The sequence below is a fragment of the Cupressus sempervirens genome, chromosome 2, assembly GCF_028749045.1.
Source record: "Cupressus sempervirens isolate cs-2001-9-10 chromosome 2, ASM2874904v1, whole genome shotgun sequence".
In the NCBI taxonomy this organism is placed as follows: domain Eukaryota; kingdom Viridiplantae; phylum Streptophyta; class Pinopsida; order Cupressales; family Cupressaceae; genus Cupressus; species Cupressus sempervirens.
The window spans coordinates 764146942-764166648 of record NC_143119.1 but is presented as its reverse complement, the minus strand read 5'-3'; the positions used below and the strand labels follow the sequence as shown (position 1 = coordinate 764166648).

The 19707-nt window shown below is 33.2% G+C and overlaps 1 protein-coding gene across 2 annotated transcripts in view; it reads left to right on the top strand.

The window, feature by feature from the left end:
• LOC149575691 (DNA topoisomerase, type IA, core) overlaps positions 1-19707 on the top strand; it is a 273230-nt gene that overhangs the window by 115595 nt on the left and 137928 nt on the right. For both annotated transcript variants that reach the window (XM_089815443.1, XM_089815444.1), the window contains exon 7: positions 3152-3252. In XM_089815443.1, the coding sequence (XP_089671569.1) occupies positions 3152-3252 (101 nt within the window). The remainder of the gene's footprint in view (positions 1-3151; positions 3253-19707) is intronic.

Here is a 19707-nt window from a genome sequence, read left to right as displayed (position 1 = left end):
TTAATCCCCAATAAAAGATCACAGAAAGGGTCCAAGGGACTGCCAAAACAAAACAAGAGGCAAGTCACAGTAGGAACCCCAAATGGTGCTTGAGGAGAGAATACACTAGAACCAAAAGCAAAAAACAACAAACACCAACTACCAGCTTAAAGTAGCCATGAAAAAATTCATAACTTCACCAAACAAAGATTTATTTTTAATGTGTCTTGCTAAGTTGGTCCTTAGTAGTGGGGGTTGGTGTGTATGAATTCATTGGATTGGTGTCTCATGTAGGTTGTTACTTTTGGAGTTTGTAAGACAATTCTATCTAAGAAAATATTTTGTTGTGGCATTCTCCTTTATGGGGTTCCATGTAAATATTGTGTTCGTGTGTCCAATAACTTCAGTATCTCATTTGAGTTATATTATGTTATTGATATGCTTATTGTAATAACCCCTGCCGGTAATACCCCTAAAAAAACACCATTTCTCTTAACTAATAAGTAGTTTAGCATTTTGTCAAACACTTGGCGGGTAAACAACTAGATCCCATGTAAAGAATTTAATTCAAATTCTGATCTGATTTTATTGACTATATTCCCTTGGTCAACTTAGTGTTCTGCATTTGATTTAATTTGATATGAAGCATCAACAGGTAGTATGCAATTCTTACCACAATCAGTTAATAAATTGAACTATTCTCAATGCAATCAATTCTGATAATGCAACGACAACAAACAATTCTTAATTCTGCCAATTAATCTGAAAACCGAGGCATTAATGAAGTTCAATCAAAATAAAGAGGTAAAAGAAATTCAATTGAAATAAAAAAAATTTCAATTCATTGGTTGGATGCATCTGCAGCTGAAATTTGGCTTGGGTTTGTTATAGTCTAACACATAGGTTGTGGGTAGGACCATAGCCACATCCTGAGAAGACTAGACCATGACCCTGAACCTAATTTGGACTAGACCAGGTTACCGAGGGGTGTTTTGGAAGGCTCTGGTAACTGAGATCTTTGGCAATGAGGCTTAGGAATTTTTGGATGGTTGGTGTAAGGTTCTGGAGAGGAAGAGACAACCTTTGGTTATTGTTGTCTATTGTGAGGATATGAAGGCCTATAGGGTGGTTTAGTCTTGTTACTTGATATGCTTTCTTTCAATGAGATGTGGAGATCAAAGTTACATGGACACAAAGACTGATACAAATATCGGTTAGGTTCTAGATATGAATATGGCCATTTTAAAGGCTTTCAATATGGATATGATGGGATACAACATTAATAAAAAGTGCATAGACAATGGAATTTTTTAGGTTATTAGAGGAGATTTCTCATTACTTTGAAACCAAGATGGACGCACAAATGCTACATAAATTATTGGAAGTTAATTTAACAGTTTACTGTATGCAAAATAGCAGAGTTGCATTAAAAGATGACCCAAAAGACTGGTAGCTGAAATAGAGAAACTTTTCTTTTTCTTTTTTGTTTGGTGTAAGTGTTGTTATATAAAAACAAAATTTGAATCGCATGTATGAAGTTTATTTGGAGTTAGCATTCAGAAGATTTACATCAAATTTTAAAAGAATCAAAATCACATGGTATTCTACATGGTTGGAAATTCAAGGTGTTTTGGGCTGAAATGGATGCAGTTTTCAATGCGTATCTGGGCTATATTAGATATGTATCCAAATTGGATATAGGGATATGTACGCCCAAGTACAAACATAGGAGTTTCCACATACTATGGTTCGGATTGATGAGCACTTCATATAGATGTATACATCATCACTTGGTTTTCCATCTCTTTGTTTTTTTGGGGGGATGATGGTTGTCTTGATCCAGCAATTCATAGTGCATAATCTTTTCACTGATGGGCCCTTACTACTCTTTAGGAGGCTAGATATTTGTTTGCGATTCTTTGGAGTCTCATTTTACTTGTTCATAGACAATAAGTGTTAGCTTTTGAATCATGCTCGTTAAGATGATCGTCAAAGGTTTTAGATGTGTAGGTAGTCTAAAGTGTGAGAGTGCTATGGCTGAGGAGTATTGTTCTTTGATGAAGAAATACACAAGCAATCTTGTACAATAACCTGAGGGATGAAAATTGTTTTGATTTAAGTGCATGTAGAAAACTAGATATGCTATTGATGGATCTATTGAAATGTATGTCTTATGGCTGGGGGTTCTTTGCAAGTTGAGGGCATTGATTGTATTAAGACGTTTTCTTTTATTGACAACATGGATTCTATTTGTGCTGTACTTTATCTCGTTGCATCATATGGATAGATGGTTAGTTTAGAAGAAGGATGTGAGGAGCACTTTTTTTAATGGGAATTCTTGTGAAGAGAAATTTGTGGATAGCCTCTTGGTTTTGTAGAGGATTCTATATTTGTTTGGAAGCTTTGACTCTCACTCCGAAGTGGCCCAACGCTTTGGTTGGTCCTATTGCTTATCCTACAGTTTTGAGGTTCTTCACAGTTGTTCAAAATTCTTGGTGTGGTTCAGGAGGGTTTTCTTTTGAACCCCTCTCTTTGATTTTGTTTCGGTTGTTTCTTTCTTTCTTTGTGCACCGTTTGGTGTCCCTGCTGTAGATGGGCCCCTTTTGTTGTTTTTGACAGTTCCATTGACCCCTTTTGTGGTCTCCCATTGTACATTAACAAATTTATCTTATCTATGGTATTAAACAAGTCCCTTGGGATTGGTATTAGAAGATTTAGCATTGGTCGAATATAAATTTATACAGTATGGAAATCTAATATCTTGTGTGTTAAGGAGTGAGGAGCATGGTATATGTAAGGGGTATACTCAAAATAATCATTTTCTTAGTTTTCGTGCACTTAATTGACTTGTGGTTAAACATCTAACATGATCATACATTGGTAATTTACTGCTATGAGTGAGGTCTAGATAAATCATATTGTTATGCTTTTTAATGGATTATCATCTTTGAATTACTTATATGGTCTTCTTGTTTGTATTTTCTTCTCGAGTACTTTGCTCTATATATCTATTTTCTTTGTATTGTTTCTTTTCTTTAGATACTTGGCGAGACCTGTATATTGAATATGCATTTTGGAATTGTTTATTTTATTTTAGTGAAATCTTCTGGTTCATATTTCCTTGTACTAAATGCCGTTTTTTTCTAAAGTGGGTGCTTTGCATTATTTTCAGCAATGTTGGCTACTATACTTGAGAAAGATTTACTTAAACTGTATACTCTTATATGGTGTCAAGCAATGGCTTGTCAAATGTCCGAGGCCAATATAAGTCAGGTCAGACTTTGAGTTATATAATAGTTTGTGATAACCATTTCTTTCCTGATTTGTTAAAATATTCTGAATAAATGTGGTAAAAATTATTAGAGCAGGAAGCAAAGTCATCCATCTATACAATTATAGCAGTTCATGACTAATCTGTTGGAATGATGCCATAGCACTTGGTTATTGTACTATTTTCATTTTATCCCAGTTCTAGCATGCTTTAACATGAAAGGTATTTGAGGAATAAAAGTTGAAATGTAATTATTAGGGTAAATATTGGAGGATCTATTTAGTGGACAAAAGTTTATTTGTATATTGAAGGCTAATACATTAAATTGTGCAAATATATGGTGTCTACCTTTGATTTTAAAATTAATTTGTGTAAAATGTGTCAACTTAAAATGAGGGGCAGAGTATTTTTGCTGTAATTCTAATTAACCTCAAGGGAACCAGGAAGCCTAAATTTATGAAACATGTTCAACAAAACTTAATCATAGAAATTCTTGGAGTAAATACTGAGGTCCTTTTTTTTCTTGATTGCAAGCTCTATGCTTTTGCTTCTTTCTGGGTAAGACTATAGAGTATAGATGATATTTATCTTAAGGGCAAAGGTAAACAAATTTTTAAAAATTTCTTTTAATGTTGGCTGGCCTTTTATGCTATGTAAGTCGGGGGACAACCTGGATAAGGCTGGGAAGATACCATACAATCATTAGATCATGATCTCATGTGTCAGTGCAAGAATTCAATGCTATGTTATTGCATTCTGGAAAATTTGTATTGGCAACATTGACTGATGAATGGCTCAAATTACTGCTACACCGTAGTTACTTAGACATAGTTGTATTAATTATGTCTGCTTAATATAAATTAATTTTCAGAATCCATGGTAGTTCAGGAAAATACAACTTTTGGCTAAAATGGGTAAGGATCAGTTCCTGGATTTTATTGATTATAAGGTTGCCAATACTGTTTTCTCTTGTGTGAGGATATGCAAGTATAATTGAGGGATGGTTACAAACTTGCAATTGTGTTAGCCAACATTTATGTTACACAACTCAAATATATAAAACTCTGAAATTAATACAAATCTTATTAAAAAAGGTTTGTATTTACTACATTTTATATGATGACATGACTTCAGGGGACGTATTGTTTTTTTTTGTTTTTGACTTTTCTAAACAGTTGAAACATGAGCAGCATTTCAGAAATGGATGTGAATGCTTGGGAAGACCAAGACGTCTCCCTTGGAATGGTTGGTGATGTCTAAGATATCCCTCACTGTTGTGGAGATGGCTAAGTGTCACACACTAGGGCAATGCATTTTTTAATTTAAGAATTAAAGAACTTTTTTCAAGAACTAATGGGTTCTAGGTTGGTGTATGGGCTTCACAATCCCTTCCATGCCACTTTACAACTCTAGAGTATTGTTAGGAACTCAATGCAATTTGCAATTTAAGAATAAAAAAGTTCTTTTTTAAATAATTAATGGATTCAAAGGTGGCATGTGGGCCTCACAATCCCTTCCATGTGACTCTACAACCCTAGAGTATGTTATGAAAATGTTGTCTCAACCTTGCATTTACATAAGACTACTATTTATAGGTGTTACGTTTGAACACAATTTTTTTTCCTAAACTTACCTAAAGCTTTGGATGGGCTAGATAAGCATGCTGGTAGATTTCCATTGCAATATCATGTTTAGATTTGAAGATATTAAGAATTTCATTTTTAAGATTCGGGAAGAAATTTATGAAGTAAATTTTGAATGATTTTGAGGTTTGTAAATTTTTCGAAAGTGTCATTAACTGACATGGTTTGTAATTGATTGACAAAACATGTGACAAGATTTCCTGTTCATCAAATGGTTTGTTAGTTGGACCCCCAACTCAAAAATGCGTCATGTGGATGTTGGGTCTGTTAAAATGAGAAATAAACACAAACGAGCTGTAAAAGGGAGTTATATGTGACGTGTGTTTTGACACATCATAGGGCATCTTATTAGAGATAAGATTGGTGCCACATTTTAGGTGGTTTGTAGCTCATGGATTTTTAATACATTTTTTAACTGTTTCATGAATTGTATCTCCTATATATCAGGATTTTGAAATAGAGGATTTATGTAAGAGTTTTTTATCTGTTGAGTTAGCTCTATATCTTTGGTTGGTGATACACCTATGCATAGTTGGAAGACTCGCCAACAACAAAACTCACCAAGGCATTGAAAAAACTCACAAACACCTATCCGTTTTTTGGAAAAAAACTCGGTTATAAGCTTGCGAACTTAAAATATAACTTAAATTTAGTTATAAATGCATTTAAAAAAAAATTAATGAGAAGATGCATCCAAAGTGTCAGTTGATGAGAATACCAAAGAAACAAGCTTAATCTAGATATATTTAAATGCAAAGTTGGTAGAAAATTACATTCTCAGATGAGTGTTGATAGTTAGAAACAAGATATGAAATAGTTTATGTAAAATTAAAAGTAACTACATCATCAAAAAGTTACATCTTCCTCTTTTAAGATGTATGTGGCTCGTCCTCTACCCTAGATGTACCTAGTCCTAGCATTGGCAATGACTCCTCATTAGACTCATCCTCCTCAATGTCATCAAGTGTGAAACCAAATCCATCCCCTCCTCCATAGCTTGCCTCTGTAAATCAATAGTGTCATCTTTTGTAAACAATGGAGGTTATTTTTGTGTTTTCTAATCATTGTAAGGATCTAAATTACCCAAATCAAGTGGACCAACTATTGCTTCCTATGTGTTCCTTTTACGCAACTGAAGATTATATTGCACATAGACAACGTCATTAAGGCACTTTTGAGCTAACTTGTTCCTCTTCTTCATGTGGATGGTTTCAAACAAACCTAATTGGGTCACATTTCGATGAACTACAAGGTTGGCATAAGATACCATAAGATATATTTACTAATGTCCAACAAGAGACAATACGGGTCTAAGGGACTGGGAAAAGTACAAAAGGTCAAAGCCTGCAGCAGGAGCACCAAATAGTGTCCACGAAAAGAACAAATAAGAAAACATAAGGACAAAGTAGGAAAAGGCTAAACACTCCTCATAGGCAAGAAGTAGTCTAGAGCCGAAGGATAAGATATGGGTTGAGGCTGTGAGTCAAGCCATCTTGAAGAGCCGTTGGAGGAATAATGAAGTTGTCTAGTGCGTCCACTACCATGCCTTACGGATTTGGTGTGACCTGAAGGAGGAGGACTGAGGGACCACTTCTTCCCTTGGGCAAGAGACCTAGGCGTGAAGGATGTAATGAGCTGGGCTGAAGTCTGCCTCGACAGGTACATAGTCTCAAGGGTATGGTCATGAAGCTTGAAGGCCTTCTAGAGATATAGGGAAAGACACCGTTTATGAATGTAACTAAAGAAAGAAGAGAGGGACTTGTGCTCAATGAATAAGCAATAAAACCTCCCGCTGATCTCATAGTAAATAGGGCACTGAAAGATAAAATGGGTCTCCGACTTTGCCTCCCTTAGGGATCGGAAGCGACAAATATTGTCCTCACTGTCAATGTGGTGATTAGTTTATAGATGCAGCCCGTGAGAGCCCACCCTAAAAGATCTTAGAGAAATACGGGGGACATGGGACTCATGGCGAGTGAGGTACTTGAGATGCACAATAGTGTTGGCCTGAAAAATCATGTAGTGCTTTGTATAAGAAGCCATCCTCGGGTGAAGCCCCCTCAAAGCCTTACTCCAGGTCGTGATAATATACTCCCAAAGATTTTAAGGGCAATTTTTTTTAGATGTTGGGTATTTCCATCCCAACTTAGCCTCAAAGCATGTGTAAATTAAAATATTGAAAAGTTAGAAAGCAAAGAGAAAAGCAAAACCATAATTTATCAATTACTTTAGACCCCAGAATCCAACTACCAAATGTTATACTTGGGGTTTGAGTAGCTCTTCCTCTCTTTAGTAGTTCTTAAGTGAGTAAATTAATCTTTGCTTCACATAGTTTTGGAACTCGACCACAAGGTCTGTCTTCTCAACCTTAGGTATCAACCTTTGAATGCATACAATGAGGCCTTCCATGACCTCTCCATCAGGATTTGAGTAAGAAGCATTAAAACTAAATCGAAGATTTTGGAAGTACCCTATTGCATGAATGGATTGGTGGAGCTGATTGTTCCATCTATCAAGAATTTCCCAAATGGGATTAAATTTGAGTCTATCACCCTTGTAGAATTTTTTTTAATAGACTTCTTGGCCCTATTTATGGCCTTGTAAAGATACCCCATTGGGGCTTGAGCCCCATGGACCATGCACAAACTCTGACTAGGGGCTCAAACACCTAGAATTAAAAAGTACAAATTAATAAAATATTAATTAGTGAAATTACAAATTAATATTACCTTTACAATATCTACAACCTTATTTGCAAAATGGATGTTGAAGAGTGTGCATTTGACAACCTCTCCTTGAGCCTTCTTTAAATTGAGTCTAGCCATGCTTAACACAAAAACATTTGCCTCAAACAATCCAATACACCAACAATGCTTTGCCACGTGAATAAGATCGTTGCAAACCTCGTGAGATGTAATCTCATCAAATCTTTCACATGAGCCTGCTCTCTTATCAAATGTAGAACCCATGGGTGATTGTAGATATATTGATCCGTTTTCCATCTTCCACAAGTGGAGTCACCCAATAAAGTTGTCTAATGTCCTCCAAAAGAAGGTCAAGGAAATGTGCTGCATAAGATGCCCAAAAAAGAGTGCTGTGCCTTTCTTGGAGGATTCTACCTGCTGCCACATATGTTGCTGTATTATCTGTGATGAATTGCACCAAATTCAGCACTCCCACGTCCATGACAATGTTCTCCAAAATTAATGCAAGTGTTGCTGTATTTTTCACCCTACAATTTAAAAAATACTACATTGTCCTTGCAAGCAACATTTCTTTTAATAATGGTGTGGTTTTTGCCATCTGTCCTCTCATCATAAAGAATGGTGCAGCTATATTTTGTCCATTCTTTATTTTGGTCCTCTACCACTTCTTTTGCCCTATTAACTGCAATTTTAAACAAATTACAAGAACAAACTGAAATTATGTCATAGTACACAATTTTGATTTAATAAACAAGAAAAACAGTTAAAGCCTAAAAATAAAATCAAGTGGACTATTTAATAATTTGCTAACCTCCCATCCAAATCCTTACGAGAAGGGACCTTGTACCCTTTTCCAAAAATTGTCATTGTAGTCACCAAATTTAGCCAATAAGGACTCAGCCATATTTAGTCAATAGTTGTTGAAATATTAAAAAATAACACATGCAATGTTTGTTTCCTCATGTGCTCCCTCGTTCAATGCAATGGTGTTTTAATGATGGTTGTGCTCTAGGTGTGTTCCACAACTGAAAAAAAACTGCCTATAGGCTATGTCCGCCGAAGGTGATGAAGCAACAAACAGTCTCCTGGAGGATGTAAAGTGGTAACAAAGTAGGTGTTTAGTTTGCGGATACATGAGCCATGATGAGAGCCTATTATACTCTCAAGTGTTGTTGCTTGCTCTTCAATTTCAATTAAAACACCTAGAGATTACAACTGCCCATATAATCCCTTTTCAATTTTTTCTCTTGCCCATTTGCAAGTATGATATGAACATCTCTTTTTATCTCTTCTGTTTTTTCTCTTATTTCCCACAATCATGCGTCAATGCTTACAAGGTGGTATTTGAGGCAGTTGATGCCTCCATGAATTACTTTATGATATTTTATGCAAAAAACTCTCCCATGTTCTGGTCGTTCATAGGCATAACAAATGGGTATGATTCTAGTAGCCAATCATTCCCAGAAGCTGCAATGCTGATTTAATGTGTAAATGTTGACCTATAGAAAGTGAAAAGATGAAATTAATATTTTCTTGAAACAATTAAGTAAACTATCTAAATTAGTCTCAATATTTTTAGAAATCATTCAAATTAAATAAAATTAAAAAACAACTAGGGATTGATTTTTTCAATTTTTTGGTTAAGAGATGATTGCAAAAAATAGTGAAAATTTTCCAAAACTTGTAAGAAATAGTGTTAAATCTTGTTTTATTGATTAAAAATCATTTCTAACTACTTCGGAATGACTTTGTATTCAACTAGATGCAAGAAAAAATAAATTAAATGTTTTTAAAAACCATAGAAACAAAATTAGAAAACCTATTCGGAAATGTTAAATTTTCTTAAATCGACTTATAATTTATTGAAATTAACTGCAAAGGGCTTGAATGCCTATTTTCCCCCCTTACTGCCAAATAAAATGATTAAAACACAAAAATGAAGTGAGTTGGGCCATTTTTTGCTTAAAACAATGATTGTCGTAATGCAGTTGAGTTGGGACAAGTCAAGCATGTGAGTAGAATTGGCAAAAATCACCAGATTGAGAAACTATATGTTTTTTTAATACTTGATGAGTATGCCATCTATGCTCCTATGAAAAGTTTAATCTGCAAATATATTGTAAATTCTTGTTGATATCTGAATAATATATTGCCCGACTTTTGTCGTGCAAGCTTTTTATTCCAACAAGGTTTTCCCTACGTAAATTGTTGTTTTGTGGTATGCATGTTATTTATATTTATTTTGTTAATTTTTAAATTTTTTTGTTAAGATCAAAGAAAGCTTTTTAATAACTCTTTTAGGATTAGTGTAGGGAGTTGTTCTACTATGTTAAGTTACATACAAGTGGTGTAAGAGCATGGTTACCTTTGGTTTCGATTGTCAGTTGATGGGTGTTTTGCTAGGTTGCAGGGTTCAGATCTTGCCAGCCAGGTTTGGGTCCTTAATGGGTCTGGATTCAAATTTGCTTTGTGGCAGATCCTCGTAGAGTTTGCACCATGGCTGTGAGTCTATGGTGTGGACCTAGTGAGGATGCGCCACAAACCAAAGTGTTTCTGGATGGACCTGGAACGACATGGGCGGACCTTGTGTATGCCCTCGAGGACCCACGAGGACCCACAACCCACGGGGCCAAAATGTTAAAATAAATAAATTTATTACTCTTTGTAATTTATTTTTTCTAACCCTAAAATGAGTCTATTAGAAGACATTACACTCATTTTGTTTCTCATTTGCTCTCTCATCTTGTTGTGTCATTTGAATACATCACATCATTAGAATGATCATTACGTTTCAAAGTTTATTTTGATGTACTAGTCTATTTTTGAAATTTAATTTTGCAATTCAGTAATTTAATGTAAGATTTTCCTTAGAATAGCGGATATAGATTAATAAGTGAGTAGTTAGCATGGTTATCGGGAGACCCGTCTCCCCCTTAAAAGTCGCATCTCAGAGACCGAGATGCGTCTTGGAGACTTTTCGCGTCTCCGAAGACCTCAAAAAAGGTTGGAGACTTCATGACAAAGTCTCCTGAAGTCTCCCCGTCTCTTAATCCAAAAAGTGAAGTCTCTCTGAAGTCTCCTGGTAAAATATAAATGTAAAATATAATATTAAATAATTTTATATATTTTAGCCCTCATTTTAATGTTTTTAATACAAAAATTAAGACCACCGACAATTTAAATGATTAAATCATTTAAAATATTTTATTTAATAAATTAATAACTTTAAAAATATTAGAAACACTTTTAAAAAATTATTTTTATTCAACAATTTAAATGATTAAGTCATTTAAAATATTTTTGGAGAGTGATGATTTTTTGGAGAGTATGATAGCTGAAGACCTTGAGATGGATGAACACAACCTTGTGGAGTAGATGATAGTACCATCGACATACTAATACTAGATATATTTGTATTTTTTGTTTATTGTACAAAGTGTTCATTTTTGTTTGCATATCAGCAATTCAGCATCAAACTATACTTTTTTGAATTTAAAATTTGAATATGTAATGATAATCTCAGCGATTATCAATCTGATATGATGGTGATCATATGCAATATTCGAAAAACAAATATGTCTATGAGATACAATATTGTGATCATGTGAGTTTTGAAATCTTTGACTTGATCACAACCTTGTGGAGTAGATGATAGTACCATCGACATACTAATACTAGATATATTTCTGTTTTTTGTTTTTTGTACTAAGTGTTCATTTTTGTTTGCATATCAACAATTCAGCATCAAACTATACTTGTTTGAATTTAAAATTTGAATATGTAATGATAATCTCAGCGATTATCAATCTGATATGATGGTGATCATATGCAATATTCGGAAAACAAATGTCTATGAGATACAATATTGTGATCATGTGAGTTTTGAAATCTTTGACTCTATGAGTCTATTTTAATTTTTAATGTGACATTACTATTATTATTTACTTTAGTCTTACAGTATTACTATTTTCAAATTTTGTATTTACTTTTAGTATTACACTATTTAACCTATTAAAAAAAATTTAAAAAAAAATTTTGCCGTCTCCAAGTACCCCGGTCTCCTATTTGAAAAATTGCCATACCGGTACCAGTACTAGTACCGGAGACCTCGAAGTCTCCCCGTCTCCCAGTGACCTTGGTATTTAGTGTTTATCTTTAACATTTGACATTGATCAATGATCAAGCAACATATATTCATGTTATGAAATGATTTAGTTTTGCAATTATGCATGTTTCTCTTATTTTTTTGTATATATAATGCACACACAAAAAAAAAAAATCCCCCACGAACCCAAATGGAAATTCTGAGTTTTTTTTGCTTGAACCCACAAATCCTTGCTTGAATCCGAACATTAAACAACTTAGGTTTTTTGAGGTCATTAAGATTTGAGTGGGAGCTTATGCAAAAGATGTTTTGTCACTTCTTGTAGGGTTTTTTATATGGCGAGCTCATTAGGAAGAATAGAGGTGGAGATTTTTTTTAGAAATAATTTTGAAATGTGGAAGTTGAAGGAGGATTTGTTAATTGATCAAGATTTGTGAGATGTTGATGTGAATTTATTGCTTCGAAGCCGGGTTTGCACCTTGCAGCCTGGATTTGGGTTCGGGTTTGCTTGGGTCCGGATTTGCATCCAGGTTTGTTACGGGTTCAAGCTATGGGTTTGTCTAGGTCCTTACTGGCATGAATCCGGGCGAACCCAAGAGGACCCATAGTAGTAGGGTCCAAAAAATGAAATAAAACAACTTAAAATTAATATTTTTTAAAATATTTTTTTATGTAACCCTATAAGGAGCCTAATAAAAAACATTTCACTCATCCTATCTTTCATTTGCTCTCTCATTTTGGTGTGCCATTTGCAAGTTTTAGGAGAAGGTTGTAGAGATTTTTTTGTTCCAATGATGATGTTCTAGATATAGTTGTAGCCGGGGATGAAGCCATTGATCCGTTATTGTTTGATGACTCATTTGATCCTTGAAGGGCATTTGATACTATGATCATTCATAAACTATTAAACACTTGTAATTTTTCATGTTTCAAACTTTATTATTTGATGAACTACGCTATGTTTTGAAATTTTATTTTGCAATTTAGTAATTCAATGTATGATTTTCTTTACAATCAAGAACATAGATTAATGATCTGGTATTTAATGTATATCTTTGACATTTGGAATTGATCAATGATCATGCAACATGTATTCATACTACGAAATGACTAAGTTTTGCAATTATGCACGTTTCTCTTATTTTTTTGTATATATATATACACACACACAATTATGAACCCACCCACGAACCCAAGTGGGACTTTTTTTTGCCCAAACCTATGAACCCGAACTTAAACTCGAACTCAAACCTGAATCTGTCCTAGAACCCGAATCGGTAATTTAGATATATATTGAGACCTACAAATCCGACTAAAGCTGCTATATGATGTTATGGATGTAATGCAAAGGGGCCAATCTGGTTGTGCCTGATAGACTAGTTTAATCGGTGTCCGTGAAGAGATTTCTACAAGTATACTATGAAAGAAGCTTGGTGAGATGTATCAAACCAATTATTTAGTGAATGCAATTTTCTTGAAGAAGAAAATAAAATCATGGAGAATGGAAAAGGGTGGATGGATTGTAGACCACATAGAGGTGTTCATATTGTTGGTGGCTCAATCGACATCTATTTGTGTCAAGATGGATGATGAGAAATGCCATATTAATTTGTTCTTTGCTTGATTCGTGGGATTATGATAAAGGGTGCTCCCCTCAAAGCCATAAACTCATAACAGAAACAAAGAAACATCAATTGCGAGAACAAAATATGGACTTCTTATTTTCACTGCAAATGCGGAATTACAAAATTCACAAATACAATTACACCTAGGATGCTCCTGCATTAGATTATCCTATTATGGTCTTTGATAGTCTATTATTTTGAAAACTAAAGATTTGGTTAGTTCTTTGCTTTATGAAGATGTAATGAACCCTTTCAGGGTCATTCGTTTATTTATGACTTCTTCTTTATTTGTATCCTTTTAATGAACAACCCTACCTTTATATTGACACTTGGTCCGATATTCTGAATTCCGTTCCCATAGTCATGTCGATCCTAGGAAAATATCTAGTTGACATGGTATGACTTCACTAGGGAACCACCAATTACAATCAGGTGCCTTCACTCACCTTGCTTTGATGTTTTGTTCAAAGACCAGACCATAGCAATAATGTGGATAATCACTGAATCATTAATTGTGATAGTTTGATGTCTATTGGGATATGAGAAACCTTTGCTTGCTATTCCCGAGACATCATGGTATGTTTCTCAATTTCTTCCTGCAGTTCATGGTGGTTTTGTGCCTTGGTTCAAGGGCAAATATTCCTTCATAATGCAAGTTGTAATAATCCATATACATGGCTCCGATAGGGTACTATGTGTATTGGTCGATCAACCCAACATACTATGATCAAAGTATTTGTCATGGGAATTTTACTGATGGGGCGCAATAAGGGAGTCTTCACGATAGTGGAGACATTAGATTGGAGCTTGGTGAGCTATCCTAATGACTGTGATGTGGAACTGTCCACTCTTTCCTATTTACTCACTGCTGACGTATATATTCATTTGAAATCCTCTATCGCGACTCATCATTGGTTCTGTTGACTTCCATACCTATTGATCAACATATTTACTCCATATTTATCTATGATTATACATGGAGACATGACTTTTCAAAAGAAGACGTCTCTTAACATAGCCTTTCATTTTAATTAATCTCATTAATTTGATTGCTGATAATATTATGACTATGAAACCTTAATATAATATGAAGCAGCTTAAGACTTGGGATGTTTATCGTTTGAATAATATCTAACATACTTTAATATTTGTATACTTATATTGTACTATCATTTTATATTAATGGTTGTACCATATTTGTTAATAGATATAATATTATATTGATTAATTAATCAATTCATTATCTTTAGTTATCAATAGTATTTATATTCAAATGTGATAATAGTTAGATATATTAACATCTTATTGATTTATAATGTAATTATAACATATTATATATTATATTAATAATATCACTATTATTAATACTATTATGTAGTACATTTTCTTTATATATTATTTATAATAATATTTAATTCTCAATTAAATTATAATATTATCCTTGAATATGCCCATTTCATAATATAATATCATTAATCATTTATTTATATATTTTTATACTATCATAATAATAATTATATAATAATATTATATAATAATGCTTGATGCACTACTATATTATATAATAATGCTTGATGCACTACTGTTAATATTTATATATTCAATATTTATTTAATAATAGTGTACATAATTTATTAATAACGTTATTGTTATTATTATATGTGCAATTGATATCCATGAATCTTGATTACCTTACTAATATTATCAATCTTTTTATTTATTATATTTTAATACTATTATCACATTATAATTATAATGTAATATCATACTGTATGATAATAACATTATTATTATTATTTTATTTATTAATAATGATTTGACCTTTAATATCACCTTATTACCTTAGTAACGTATTATTATTATATCAATAATATATTATTATTTATTTTTTAATAATATATTATACCATTAATAATATATCAATATTTCTTTTAATATTATAACATTAAGAAATAATATATTTATTTATTCATAATAATTTACTTATGTTACCCTAATTAGGGGACATGACAGAAGAGATGATGAGGAAGACATCCATCAATGTCAAGGAGACCTTAATTGTTCTTGGAAGACCTGAGAAAAAAGACAAGAAGATTGAAAAGCATAGTAAGTTCAAATTCTAGAGGATATCCAAATGTTATGGAAATTCCAAATTTATTTGCTGAAACCTATACAATCCGAAAGGAGTGCAAATAAAAATATGAAAAAGAAAACAATTGATTCTGATTTTGAGTTTGAGGAAGATGATGATGCATTAATTGTTGCTTTGGCCACTCATGTAGGTAATGCCACATGGCTATAAATATGAAGAATTTGATGGAGGGTAAGGTGTACTTGGGTGTCGATTCTCATTTAAATATTATTGATAGTGGTAAAGTTAGAATAAAACTTACTAATGGTTGAATAAGGAAGATTAATGGTGTGTTTCATTTCCTTGGACTAAAAAAAAAAATCATTATGTGAGAAAAGTACTTGATTCTAGCATGCAAATAGTCCCTTTTGATTAAGGATTTAAAATAGGAGGAAAATTGGCACAATGTATAAGTTGCATGCATACAATGTTGACTGTAATAGTACTTTCGCAAAGACCAAATTTGTAGATGTTTTGTCGTGGATTTTTGGTACATAAGGGTGATTTTTCATGGTACATAAGGGTGCTTTTTATTCTCAACCAAGGTTACTCTTCTACATTGGAGAGGAGAGTCTAAGGACATTGAAAAATAAAATTAAAAAAACTTGTTAAAGGTTTGTAATTGTGATTTTGAGTTATGTGAGCATTGCATTTATAGAAACAAAATTGTGTTAAGTTCTACTGAAGTTGTGCAAAATCCCATGGTGTGTTTGATCTAATAAATTCTTGTGTGTATGGTCGCATAGATGGTCCTTCCATTAGAAAATTGACATATTATGTTTTGCTTATTGATGGTTATAGTAGGGCATGGTTATAGTTTCTAAAGAGTAAATTTGAACTTTTTAGTCAATTTAAAGTATTAAAACAGTGTTTGAGTTACAACTAGGATATAATATTGAATGTTTAAGGACTGATAATTGTGGTAAAGTTTGCTCTTTTTATTTTGATATATTTTGTAAAGATTGTGGCTTTCATAGAAAAAGTACAAGTTTGTATTCTGCAAAGCAAAATAGAGTTCCGAAAATGGTGAACAAAATAGTAATGGGGAAGGCTAGGAGTATGTCGAGTGGTCGGCATAGAAGAAAAGTTTTGGTTTGAAGTTGTTGCCATTGCTTGCTGTCATTGCCATTGGTTGCGAGGCATATGCACATGTGCCAAAGGAGAACTGGAAAAGGTTGAAGCACAATGCTTTAAAATGTATGTTCATCTTATACAGTTATTGTGTGAAATGATACAAGCTTTGGGAACAAACTAACTCTCCTATTACCTTGCAGTTAAAACAAACTAAAAAGGAAGATGTGATTCAACTACCTTCGCCAACTTGATAAAGTTGAATCAAGATCCCTGTTAGCCATTTTAGCTCCCCCCTCCCCTTTATTTTGATATTTTCCATCGAGTGTTACGATCTTACGTTCGGGATCAATAGTGTCTAGTCGCAAGCCTTGTTTTTTTCCCTCTTTCGATGTTGCAAAGTAAAGTCTAGCAGGGGGTCGAAAACCAAATGTTGAGTCTCCTGATATTACGATATCCCATTTATCGTAGCGTCATGGGTGTTTGTATTGAGAGTTTGCAATCTTACGATCATCCCATATTGTGTCATCGTAAGTGTAGATGGCAAAAGGTCTCGATCTTACGGTATACTTTATGCTCGTAGCATCGCAAGTGTAAGTTTCTAGGTTTGCGATCTCACGATATCCCTATTGTCGTAAGATTATAGGGTCAAATGATGGAAACTTTCGAAGCCATGAGGGGGAAGTGATTGTAAGATCGTAAGAAGAGAAATGTGTCAGAAAGGTTGACAGGGTGGCATGTTTTGATTGGTTAGAGGTGTTGACAAGATTCAGAGGGATTTCAGTTTTACTGTGGTCGTTAGATCTTTTTCGATGAAGGGTTGTTGCTTATGATTTGTACCTATTCTGGTTGACTGAATATTATATTATTTGCTATTGTTTTTAATTATTGTTTTACTTATTTGGAAAATACAAAAAAGAAGAAACAATCTTTTTGCAACTTCTGACTAATTCTCTATGACCACAAGGAAAGTACAGGAAAATCTATTATTTTAATTATAATTTACAGAAGTTCAGTGAAAGGATACTTTTGGGATCTTTCAAAGAATTATCTATAAAAAAAATAAGCAAACAGAAGAGCATAAAAGGATCCAGCTGCCAATGCATCTCTCCAAATAGCTTTGTGGTTGCCAAACGACATGGAATAGCATTGGCATAAAAATATTTGGCCTCTAAGTCATTAATTTGCTCACATTTTTGCTATTCATTAACCCTATCACTGTATTTTTCTCATCAGCAGCTGAAATGGTCTTCCTTTCCTTTCTATTGCAGCTCTATCCAACTCTAAAATTGAATACACGCAAATCAGTTGATGATTGTTTCTTATCATGAGTTTAACCCATGATTTTTTGCTCACGCGTTCCAACTTTGTCATTCAACCTATTAGTCCAATGTTAATCAGTGTCGCTACTATCACACAATGATCTCCCCGTCCTAGAATAAGATTTTAATGATAAATAATAAAGATAGATTAATAAATAAAATTATTTATTATTAAAATAACAATATTAATAATTTCATAATGCAAGAATATAATATATAGTATAATACTATAGTATATATTACCAAATTAGTATAGTAATATAATAATAACATAATATTGATAATAATAGTATTTTATATTATATCATTATATATATTATGCGAAAAAAGATATAATAATTGATAATTAACAGCACTTCAAAACAATAATAACAATAATAATATAAGAATATGGAATTAGTATTTGTTAAACAAATAATAAATATTGGATATACAAACAAATAAGAAATTAGCAATACAACAATTACAATTGTCATAGCTACCCATACTTAAGGAAAGGCCTTTATAATGACTAGTGACTATCAAAGTTAATTAACAATCATCCCCAACTGCCCCCGAATGCATCAATGTTCATGCGTGAACAACTTGATAGTAATCCCAACGGCAACCACAATTGTAATTGGCTAAGGCATCAATAAGTATGTTCAGGATGGTAAGTCAATTCAGCAAACGGATAAATTAATAAGACTGACACTAAATGATTCATATTATATTTTGAGAAGACACAATGGCAAAATAATTAATTATTTGTATTGATCTAAGTTACTGATTCGGGTTACGGTTCGGGTACGGATACGGGGTTCGGGTACGTGGATATGACAATTTTTCCTCCCTTGCGGGTTCAGGTTCGTCCATATATGTATGTCAAAACATCTAAGTTACAAATATAAAAGAAGAGTGATACTCATTAATTCATAATGGCCAATAAAGTTATAAATTAATTAATTGTATTACTGATATAGTTTCAGATTACATGCATTGGCAATTGACATCAACATGAACATGATCAACAAACATAACTATTGGCTGGCTTTTACAAATCTATCAACACTCATGCCCTTAGATCTACAAATTAAAAAAATCAAATCCCTGATCTTCAAAAGAATCGAAGTAGATTTCCATTCACTACTGTCATAAACTAAGGGCATTACATAGAACAATTTTGGCTTGAATAATATTACCAAGCTGTTGCAAGACAGTATCTAATGTTGATAGAAAAAACATGCTGATAAACAAATCAGAAGTACATACATAAACTGACCTACTGCCCTGGGGTACATCTTAGATGCCCAGGTTCACTGTAGGTCTTTCACAAAAGGACCCACAGAGAACAGGTGAAGTACCCTGGAAGGACCAGTACCAGGACCCAGGCCTAAATAGAAGAATCCAGTAACTGAGGTATTGATAATTAAAAAACAATAAGAATCAAGTATGGAAAAGACTGATAATCAATTACACAGGCAATATAATAACATGACACAGTGGGAAGAAGAATATGAAAGCAGTGATAAGTGTGCTAAGTTGATTTTCCATAGACAGAGACCCTGAGCATTGTGCAATATGGAAACTTTTATAATCATTGATTATATGCACATAATCTATATTATTAGATTGGCAATGATCATATCATTCCTTATCAATAATATCTCAATGAAAAGTCATGACTGAAGCAGTGATAAAGGTTTAAGAGTTGTGAGACAGTCAATTAGTAAGAAGACTAATTGATTAATAACAAAATGAGTTATCAATGATAATTATGAGATGGGTAGCTATTGAGTATGTTGTGAAGTGGCACAAATTATAAATGGTGTATACAGATATGTCTCTTAAAAATGCACCCTTTTTCATGAGAGTA